Genomic DNA, 10,831 nt, shown 5'->3' on the forward strand with positions numbered 1-10,831 from the left:
CGATAAGAGGAAACTCAGAGACACATGTCAGGCTGGGGCAGCGGCTGACTCACCCAAGCCCCCCAGGTACTTCCAGCACCCCTAAATCCTTCCTGTCCAAACGGATCCATTAGAAGTTCCAGCTGTGAGGATGTGCCTCGGGAGCTTCGAGTCTCTCCCGGATGGAGCCAAACCCGGCAGGCCTTGGGGGTACTCCAGGCTCCGCGGCCGGGGCGGGGGGTGGGGTGGCGTTGGTGGGGGAGGGGGAGAAGCGCGTCAGACGTGCGGTACCCCCGCGCCCCGCGCCCTCGGCCCCCCCGCAGCCTACTCCCGGGTCCCTCCAGCGTCGGCCCGGCCCGCTGGTCCCGGCCCCACCCCGGCCCCGCCCTCGCGCTGCTCTGGGCCGACCCGCCCGCCCCGTCGGAGTTACAAGAGCCGCCTCCGCGCGAGGGGGCCCGGCCACTCGGAGCAGCTCTGCCGCGGGGACTGCACCGCCCGCCCTGCCGGACCCGTCCCAAGCGGGGCTCGCCGCCTGCTGCAAGCGCCGCACCGCGACCTCGGCCCGCGCGGGCTATGGCTGCCCTGGGGCTGAGCGCGCAGGTAGGGGCCGGGCGCTCCGTGGCGCGGTCTGGGGCCAGGACCCCGGGACCGGGTAAGGGGTGGTGGGTGGCAGGACCTGGGCGAGGCGCTTGGGGCGCGCGTCACGGCGAGGATTCAGTGTGGTGCGCGCTGGACAGCCGGGGCCGCGCGGCAGCGGCGCGTCCGCGGAGCCCAGTTCTGTCGCCGGCGTCGGGCGCGATCTGTGCTCGGGTCCACATTCCTCTCCCGGCTGTGGTTGCTTCTGTACCGCGGGGCGCCCCTTCCCGGCCTGGTGACCCCGTCCCACCCCTCCCTCCCTCTCCGCGGGGCGGTGTCTCCGGACGCTGCTCCGCTGCTAGCGGTGTTTACTGGAGAAGTTTCCGAGATCGCCGCCGGGGTCCCTGGATCCCTCCAGGAACCCCGGCGCCCCGGCGGCGCGCGCCCCCTCCGCGGTACCTCCGGGCGCCCCACACCTCCTCCCCTCCAATGTCGCGTCGCGAGCTCTCCGGCCCCACCCAGCGCTGTACCAGCCGCCTCTCCCTTCTCGCTCCGGGCGCCCCCCCACCTCTCCCCTCCAGCGGCCCCGCCCTAGCCTTGCCCCTCGGCGTCTCCCCCCGGCCCCCGCCCCAGAAAACTCCCCTCATTCTCTAGAACCGCGGCGCGTGGAAGTTTGAGGCGCGCTCCCCAGGGGGAGGGGGGATGGGGGTGGGGCACATAATTAGGGAGATTCCTGCACTGCGGTGGGCGGGGAGGGGGGCTGTGCAGCGGCACAGCCCTCGGGACCGCCCTTTCCCCTCCAGAGGCGGCGCTTTCTCCCACACCCCACTCCCAAACCCGTCCGGGCGGGATGGCCCCCGCCCCAGCACCTGGCTCGGCGCCAGCAGCCTGAGGAATGTGGTGGTTGGAGCCGGTGACTAATTCAAACCAGAACTCTGGGAGGAGTGGTGAGGGGCAAAGGGGAGGGGGAGAGGGGCTGTGTGGGAGGTGGTCTGGAGCCCGGCTGGGCGTCGGGGTAGCCGTCGAGCCCTCCACGCTGGTCGTGCGCTCCAGTGGCGTCGTGGGGCGAGGGCCCGCCGTGGGGCGGGAGCGGCAGCGCGCTTGGGGTGTGTTCGAACTGTGTTATGTAAGGATTTCCCAGGCAGGGAGAGGGTGTGCATAGGGCCTGACCCGCCCCAGGCTGGACTGGGCGCCCCCTGTAGTGCCAGGACCGGGGTGTGGGGGCGCAGCCCCTTGGCGGTGCTGGCCTGGAGGGACGCGTGGGCGCGCAGGGCTGGCTGTGTCCCTGGCGTGGGAGGGGAGTGGGGAGGGCAGATGGGGCATCACAAGCTCTCCTAGGCCCCAGCGCCAGCGGGACGACTGGGCGCAGCTGCACTAGGTGGCCACAGAGGTTGTGGGTGCTCGCAACTTTCTAGGGTGTGGCCTGGGTGAAGTGGTGAGGGGCCCCCAGGAAGCCTGCAGCCCTGCGGAGGCTCTGCTTTGTGGAGTGGATTTGTGGAAAAATCAGGGTGGGACCGTGCCCTGGCAGTGGGGTCCTTAGAGAAAGACAGGAGTTTCCAGAGGAAAAGGGACCCATGTCTGGGTCTTTCTGGGTCTCAGCACAGCGCTGGGCTCCCAATAACTTTGAAACTGTTTCTTCTAATAGAATTCCACCTCTTACTGCAGGCATCGCCTGCCTTTCCCTGCACAGCCCAGCGCACTAAGAGCTGGCGTAATTTTGTGGGACACAGTGACACTGTGGGGGGCTATAGTTGATAGGTGAAGGTGAGGAAGCCGGAGGAGGGAGAGACTGATGATGCCTTGGAAGGCATTTTAGAGCTTCCACAGGTCTGCAGGGTTTAAATTTGGGCTGTAGATTCTGCTTCCAGTCCCTCTTCCCAGCCCCTCTGTGAGGGAACCCCTAGGGCAGGGTGTGGCCGCCACTTCCTTTCCAAAGCTGAGTGGGGAAGCTTCCTTCTGGCCCATAGGGATGTTGGGCTGGGCCAGCACTTGGCAGAGTGTGCAGAGTGGGGAGTAAAAGGGAGCCCCAGGTTTTGGGGGTCCTCCGTGCTCTAGGCTGTCGGGTGGGGGAGGGCCAGTGTGGGCTTGGGACCATGAGAGCTGGACCTGCAGAGGCCGCGGGGCCTGGGTGTTGGTGTCTGAGTCCCTTTTTCAAGCCCTGGTCCCTAAGAGGTTAGATGCAGGGTCACTGGTCAGAGAATGAGGACACACAGGGAGTCACAGAGGCCCCATGGGGCTTGGTGCTGCCCTGGAGAAGCCCAGGGTGGTGATTCAGGGCTTCTGGTCTGGGAAACTCTGGAAGAGCTTCCCTCCACCCCCAGAGGGCAGGGCTGGCCCCAGTCAGGTGGTACAGGGGCTGAGGCCAAGTGGAGGACTCTGGGTGGGGGGCCAGTGGAGGCAGAGGCCTGCAGGAGGGAGTGGGGCAAGGCAGGGAGTGGGCTGGGGGACTTGGGTGGAGGTGCTTGGGCACCAGAAGACAGAGTTCTTTTGCTCAACTTGGAGCTGGCTGGCTGGCCCTGGCAGAGCACACCGCCCTGAGCCTGAGGAGCTGGTTTGAGGGGTTGAGGCAAACATGTGGGGGCGGAGGGGTGTGTGGGGCTCTGGGGTGTGGTCACCTACCTTCCTTAGAACTTGGGAACCGCCTGGGGACAGACGGAGAGCAGACCGGGAGAGCTAGTCAGACTCCTGAGGGAATGCTCCCTCCTCTGAGGCATCCCCTCTTCTCCCCCTGCAGCTGGGCTGTCCATATGCGCACTTAGGTTTGAGGAGGGGAGGTGGCCGCTGGGGAGGTTCAGAAGGTATCCTTTCAGCTGGGTGGCAGTGGCAAGTGTCTTTCTTTGTACCCCCGTGGGCTTCATCCAGCCCACCAGACGCTGCCCAGTCCCAGGCCTTCCTGAACAAGCTCAGCTTCTCGAGTCTGGGTGTGCCCGAGGTGGTGAAGGGGGCCAACAGAGCATGGGCCCTTGTGGGTGGCCCCTAGCGGCCTCAGAGGGAATCTTGTATTTGAGTCTTGAGGAAGCCCCTCTCCCTCCAGGGACGCCAGCTGGGCTGCTGGAGCTGTTTGGTTGTGGCCTTGGGTCTGCGCGCGTGTGCGTGCGTGACCACGCACGTGACAGCGCTGAGGGCCGTCATGGCCTATGCTCTGTGGTCCTGGCATTGCGGTGGCCTGCGTGTGTCACCTCGGCCGTGTCTGGAGCATATAGGCCAGGTGGGCCGCAAGGCACTCTGCTCTGGTGGTGGGGTTTCCTGAGGGCTGCAGGGGCTGCCAGAAAGACTGAAGTAAGTCGCTCTGTCCTGGATGGGTTATGGGCCCTGAAGTTTGTGTCCAGAGGCCCAAGGAGGGCGAGGACGCCCTTGGTGCAAGGCCCCAGCCCAGTTGAGTGAGGCCTCGCTGGGCTGCACATGGCCGGCCAGGGAGGGGCATCCTGCCCGGTCCCCGGGGGCCAGAGCGGAGGTTCTAGGGGAAGGGGAAGTGCCTGGAACAGAGCCCGGCTCAGAGTCCTCCCCAGGCTGGGGGGCAGCTCTTGGCAGCCGAGCGCCTGCACTGGCAAGGCCTGGCCGCTGGGCGGAGAGCTGGCGCTCCGAAGCTCTGATCTGGTGGGGGGGCAAGACTGGACATTCTTCACCCTGCTCTCCTCTGCCCCGAGGGCTCTGCCTTCAGAGTTGGGGTGCTAATCTGCTAATCGAAGTGGTCCTTAGCAAAAGTCGGCACTTCCCTGGCTGTGTGGCCAGGTGCGGGGACTTCTCTCCAGTCCCCTGCTACCAGGAACGGGGAGAGTCCCTTCTGGTCAGGGGAGGAAGAGGGAATCTCCCACCCCTCTGGAAGTGAGAACTTGCCGCTCTGGGGCTTGGGGAGCTCCCTGGGGGAGGAGGAGGAAGCTGTGGTGGCCAGCCAGCATGGAGAGGTGGAAAAGGCATCAGATGCAGCCTAGAAAGCTGCTGGCTGGTGCAGGTGGGGGCCGAGGGGCTGCCCTGGAAGTGGAGGTGCAGAAAACTCCAGCGTGAAGGTGGGGGAGAGGGCAGAAAAGGGGCTGCCAGGGAGGAGAGTGTATGGTGATGAGGTTGGAAAAACCTCCTGGTGCAAGTTGGGCCTTCCTGAACAAGCACAGCTGGGCCAGTGGCCTGGGCAGCCGGGGACTGGGCAGGAGCACATAGGCAGAGGGAGGCCCGGGCTCTGGACACCAAGTTAGCAGGTAGGGCGCCCTCCATTGTGGGCAAGGCCCGGGGCTGTGGCCTGCCCCAGTGGTGAAGAGTGGGGAACAGGGCCCCTGCACACATCTTAGGGTCTTTTTCTCTGACTGTCCCTTCGGTGCCCATGTCACCTGTCTTACAGTGTGTTTGTCTCATTCTTTATGATGATTCTACCTTCCACACACATCCCATTCACGCTGGACATGGCTCCTTGGAGTGTCCTGCCCGGAAGCCGCTGAGTGAATATTCTAGACACTTACTGTCACGGCGCCGTTGACTGCAGTTAGGATGGGGCGTGTTTTGCTCGGGTGGAGGTTGGGCAGCTGCACCCCTGGGCCGAATGTGGAGGTACAAATCCCGGAAGGGAGGCTGGCCCGGGGTTTCTTCTTGCTCGCTGAGACATGTGTCTGCCTGTGGGCTGTTGCATTCCCCAGGAGTGGAAATGTTTGCCTGGGACTCGAGTGCCTGTGTCTCGAGTGGCTCTCTAGCCCCAGAAGGACACATTTCTCTTGGCCTTCACCTGCGGGAGCCCCAGCGGGTCTATGGGGGAGCTAGGATTTCTGGCTCCTGGAAACACAGCCTCCTTGAGCCCCCAGAGCCAGAGGCCCCTAAGAGCCTGGGACGCCTGAGACTGCCCATTCTGGACTTGCTGTCCCCAAGCAGGGTTGGGATGAAGCTGGTGTGTGGGCCCACGAGGCGGTGCCCCTTGTCCTGCCTCCTGTGCTCCCGGCACCGTTTCCAAATACACCCCCCCCCCCCCCGTCTCCTTCCTGCTCCTGGGCTCTGGGTCTCTCCCCTGTCTTCCCCCCTCTCCTACCATCTGTGTCCCCCTCACTGGTGGGGCCTGTCTGTCTGCCTGAGGCCTGTCTCTTCGGTGTCTCCCCCGTGCCTCTTCTCTGTGGTTCCTCCTGTCTCTCCTCCTGCTGTCATTTATTTCCCGGTGTCTTCCTCTGTCTTCCTGTCTAAATACCCTTGGCCTTGGCATCAGAGAACCCTGGGCTTGCCTTTGAACTCTCTCATACCCGGGCAAGTCATCTAACCCCGGAGCCTAGTTCTGCGTACCTGAAACAAGGACTTTAACCACAGAGGGCTGTTTGGAGATGGGATGAGACCCTGGGCATGGGCCCTGGCACACAGGCGCTTGGCAAAATTCTTCCTCTCAACTTGTTGGGTTTTTGTTTGTTTTTTAAGGTGGAGCTATTTCCCCTCTTTGCCCCCTAGCGGGTGTTTCTGAAAGTAGATCACCTGTCTGGGTGTGTCTCTTTTTTCTTTGAATATCCCACGCCCTGGTCCTGCTTGTAAGGTTTGGGGCTTTCCCCTCCGGTGGAGGGCTCCGTCTTGGGTGAGTCACTGCCTCCTGCTTAACCTGGGGTCAGGTGGGTCAGGACTGTGTATGTGATGGGTGGGTTTGCCTGTGAGCCTGCTGCTGTGCTGGGTGCCAGTGTCATTGCTCTTGGCCCCCCGTCCTTGTGAATGGGGTACTTCTCTCTCCCTTGGGGTGTCACCTTCTGTGTCCAGCCCGTGCTGGTGTATTTGTGAACTTGTGCCCCGCCAGCTTGTTTCCAGGCAGCGAGTGGGCCGCCTCTCGGTGTGTCAGCTTCTGTGATCTCGACGGTGCCGGCAGCAGGGCTCTCTGATGCTGGCAAATCAGCTGGGCCCCTCCTTGGCTGTCCTCAGACTGGCTCTTGGAAGGAAGGGATGCTATTTCCTGGGAGCTGTGGGAGGATGATGGTCTTCTGAAGCTGAAACCTGGTTGCAACTGTCTGCCCAGGGCGAGGAGTCTGTTCTCCGGGTCTCTCAGCCCCCAACCCTCATGGGTGGCACCAGCCTACTCTACACATCCTCTTTGTGGTTTTGAATTGACAGGACCGCCTCATTCTGCTCTGATGCTTCAGGCTGGAGTGTGCTCTGTCCCTTGTGTCTCAGACTTGCAGCTGGAGTGTCCTCCCTGTCTTACTCCTCTGCCCTCCAAGCAGCTGCTCTGCTTGGTCCCTTCACAAGGGACACTGGGAGCCAGTGTTGGGTGGACCAAATTCCCCTCACCCTACCCCCTAGTAAGTAAAAGGCAATGCTGCCCCGGAGGACTTTCTGTAGCTGTGGCCTGTGGTCTTCCTCCTGTCTCATGTGGTAGTCAGGAGCCAGGTCTGGCCGTTGAGTTCTTGAAATGACCCGTGCAGCCAACTAGCATTTTAATTAAATTCAAGTTAAATTTAAATAGCCACATGCGGCGACCATGTTGATGGCATGATTTTAAGGTTTCTTCTCACTCCAAAGGCTTATGACATTCTGCTGAGGGAGCAGAATTCCCCCAAGCTCCAAAGAGCCCCCTCTGGGTAGCATCAAGGCGGGGTCCCAGTCCCCGGGAACCCTGGCTTCACCCCACTTATGTGGAGGGAGACGGACCGTCTGGGCCTGGTACAGGGCAGAGGGGAGCCTCAGGCTGGGACCCAAATGCAGAAAACTGACCCTCGACACCATGGCCTTGACCCTCCCATCAGCATCCCTGTGCCCAGCCATCTCAGTGACCCATATCAGATAAGGGGGAGGAGAGTCCTTCCCAGCTGTGCCAGGAGGTGAGGCGGGGGCCACAGCAGACAGGGTGCTTGGAGCCCTGCTTGGCTGGGAAGCCAGAGGGTGCCCTGCAGGGACGACATGCTGCCTCCTGTGGAGAGGGTCCTATGGACCTTCTCATCTCGGACTGGCCTTCTCCACCCCTCACTTGCCCCTGCTTTGGGGCGTGGAGTAAGTCCCTCCCCAGCCAGCCAAGTCGTGCTTCTGGGGACTCTTGGCCTGGGGCTCCGTCTCATGAAGCTGGCAGGGAAGCCTGTCTCCACGGAGCCCCGGCCCCTCTGGCACCCAGGGGTCTGGCCCTTGAAGCACTTTGTCAGTCGGGTTTAGGTGTGACCCTTTGCATGTCTGGAGCTGCTGCAGCCACGGTGACTCATCAGGGAAGGAGGGAGGGTGGGGCTGTGGTGTGGGCGAGGGTGAGATGGCTGGCTCTCTCCTCTCGCCTGCTGCTGGCGCAGCACCAGATGCTGGGCTGAGCAGAGGGGCCCTGCTCAAGGAGGAAGAGGGGGTGCCCTGTGGCGAGTGGCTGGTGGCTGGCATCCTGTCCCTGCCCTGCCTGGCTCCACGTCTACAGGGCTGGCTCTTGGGCTGGATGTTGAAGATCCTGCTTTGCTGTTTCACGTTGGGAAAGGTCAGGGTGACTTGTGACTTCCCATCACGGTCCCCTCTGCCTGTGGGGAAGGGAGGAGGTGCTTTCCCAGCACTCACCTGGGCCAGGGTGCTCGCCTCCAGCTGCCAGCCTCCCGGTAGTACCTGTGCCGTGAGGTTTCACAGAGGGCGCAGGTGTGAGTTTATCATCTGGGAGCACAGGTGTGTGTGTGGGCCTAGGGTCTGGCTGACTTTGCAACTGCTAAGTGCTCATGAATTTCCAGGAGACATGGCCCCATCCTCACAACCCCCTTAGCACTTTCAAGACCCCATTTATATTTCATTGCCCCTGAAGACTCCCAGGCCTTCTGGAACACTTTGAGGTGAAATTGGTCATGTCCAGGGCAGCTGGCCTATAATTTACGTTTAGGACAAGAGCTTTTGAAGCGCCTTACCTGGCACGTGGAGGGTCTTCTGTGTCGTTCAGGGAATGTCCGAGTGAAGTTGGGTAACAGTTGGGGGACTGTGTGACCCAGCAGCATGCCCCCCTGTGGGGGACAGCCAGGAGGCGCCTGTTTATCCACTGGTTGACTAACTCCTGCATAACGGCAGCGTGGGGCTTCGGGTGAGGTCCTCCATGACGTAGCGCGTCCCCCCACGGTTCCGCAGCTGTGCTTCTGGGTGAGCCGTGCTGCCATTTTGTGTGAGTGGCTGCCGGCCATGTCTGTGTTGAGTCCTGCCTGGTGTCTTCTTCCGCGGCTGACGGCTCTTCCTGCGGCCGGGGACATCTTTGCTTCGGGGTGCCTGCACCTATGGGGGCCTGGCCCAGGCCCAGCGAGGCAGCAGATGGGCCCTGAAGCACCCTGTCTGCCCCAGGCAGCTCAGCTGTGGGCCGCCTGTGGGGTTGGGCCACTGCCTGGGGGAGGGGGCCTCAGTGTCCTTTGTTCACCTGCTCCCTGTGGCCGAGCACCCAGAGCTGTGAGGAGCACCTCGCTGTGATGGTCCCCTGGCCCTGAGGACCGGGCTAGGCAGGGTGACCATGAGTCACTGTCTCTGGGGAAGGGAGGGCACCCCGCTTTCAGGCTGCCACTTGCCTGCACTGCTGGCGACACTCTGAGGAGTGTCTGTCCTGTCCCAGGAGGGGCCCTGACACTGGTTAAAGCTGCAGCCTGAGCTGGCACAGGAGCGTGGCAGATGCAGGGCTGTAACATCAGCACGGCGCTACCCAAGCTCGTTGATCTCTGGTTGTGGGGGGCAAATTGGCCTCTCTGAATCTGTCTCCCCATTTGTAAAGTGGGGGACAGTAATGTTTCCCTCCAGAAACAAAGAAGCCGATGGGAATGCAGGTGCTGTGGCGCTCCGGTGCGCCGGGGCCTCTTGGGCGTGCTCTGTGTCCTCCAGTTCTTGCAGGAGTCTTTAGTCCCCACCACGGTCACAGATAGGGCAATGGAGGCTCAGAGAGGTTAAGTGACCCGGCCAGTGTCACACCGCTGGACGCATCAGGCAGAAGTTGAACCTGAGCGTGTCCTACCCTAACCCCCTTCCCACCATGCTTGACTGGGGAGTCACATTGCAATGGGATTGAGACAGCAGTGGGGGCTGGGGTTTTGGTCTGGCATGGGGGGGGCAGAACATCCAGCATCCCTTGCATGGCAGCTGGTTGGGGTTTCCAGCCAGTGGTTGTGGACTTGAAGCGAGATGGCTGTGAACTTCTCCCCAGGCTGTGTGACTGAGACTGACGAGAAGGACTGAGAAGAGAGGAAGACGGGGCGGGCTCCTGGCAAGGCTTTAGCTCGACCCACACCTGCAAAAGGTCAGTAGTGGGCAGGGAGGTGAGAGGGCAGAGGTGTTGGGAGGAGGGAAGATGGAGACCCTGGTGGCCTCAGTGGGGGCAGGACTTGGGTGGAAGTGCCGAGGGGCTGGTCACCTCTTCCGGGGGAACAACGCTCCACTCCTGGGGAGCTGATTGCCCCTGCGGGGCCTCGCTTTCTCCTCCCCTCTGACCACTCACCCCCACTGTCCTGAGCTCCATTTTCTTCCCTCTTCCCAGATGGAGAAGGAGGAAGAGAAGACCCGGGAGCTGCTGCTGCCCAACTGGCAGGGCAGTGGTTCTCACGGGCTGACCATTACTCAGACGGACGATGGCGTCTTTGTGCAGGAGGTGATGCGGAACTCCCCTGCGGCCCGCACGGGGGTGGTCAAGGAGGGTGAGTTGCCTCAGGACTCAGGCTGGGTGCTGGGCAGTGTGAGTGAGGGTGGCAAAGGTGGGCAAGTGGCTGTGGAGGCCCTGGGCCCAGCAGCATCAGGCTGGTTGCTGCCCAAGCCCTGCCCTGCCCACTCTACATCCCTCATTTGCTTGAGGTTCTGGGGGGAGGTGGTGGGGGTGGGAGGGTGGAGACATGGTCCGAAGTCCTGGCTCCAGCACTCACGGGGTCACTGCTTGGGCAGGTCAGTTGTTCTCTCTAAGCCTCAGTTTCCTCATCTGTACAGCGGGTCTGAGCAAGGTGGTCAAAACATGCATTCAGTGTGAGCCAGAGCGCCCGAGGCATGTGGTTTCCCTGTGACCCTGGGGGCTCACTGCTTCTTGCCTCTCCTTGCTCAGGGGACCAGATTGTGGGGGCCACCATCTACTTTGACAACCTGCAGTCAGATGAGGTGACACAGCTGCTGAACACCATGGGGCACCACACTGTGGGCCTGAAGCTGCACCGCAAGGGGGACCGCTCCCCTGAACCTGGCCAGACTTGGACCCATGAAGTCGTCAGCTCCCACAGCTCGGAAGTGGTTCTGGTGAGTGCCCCTCCCCACGCCCGTCAGCTTGGGCTCCCCTGCCACACCTCCTCCTGGTCCCACCTTCTGAGCCTCCTGTCCATCTCCCGGACTCTTGCTGTCCTTCCTTCTGCTGACCACACCTCTCTGCCTCTCTGTT

General features: G+C 62.4%; 1 protein-coding gene across 3 annotated transcripts in view; it reads left to right on the forward strand.

Annotated features, from left to right (window-relative positions):
- Window positions 1-494: 494 nt before the first annotated feature.
- AHNAK (AHNAK nucleoprotein) overlaps window positions 495-10,831 on the forward strand; it is a 29,061-nt gene continuing 18,724 nt past the window's right edge. The window contains exons 1-4 of one of the 3 annotated variants that reach the window (XM_037517676.2): window positions 495-579; window positions 9,623-9,715; window positions 9,953-10,109; window positions 10,505-10,692. In XM_037517676.2, coding sequence (XP_037373573.1) covers window positions 9,953-10,109; window positions 10,505-10,692 — 345 coding nt within the window. In that variant the 5' untranslated portion in view covers window positions 495-579; window positions 9,623-9,715. Of the gene's footprint in view, window positions 580-1,474; window positions 1,503-9,622; window positions 9,716-9,952; window positions 10,110-10,504; window positions 10,693-10,831 lie in introns of those variants that run through there. The other 2 variants (XM_037517680.2, XM_037517677.2) reach the window with 2 other exon arrangements.

Source organism: Talpa occidentalis, unplaced genomic scaffold, assembly GCF_014898055.3.
Source record: "Talpa occidentalis isolate TD23 unplaced genomic scaffold, MPIMG_talOcc4v2.1 talOcc4.17, whole genome shotgun sequence".
NCBI lineage: Eukaryota > Metazoa > Chordata > Mammalia > Eulipotyphla > Talpidae > Talpa > Talpa occidentalis.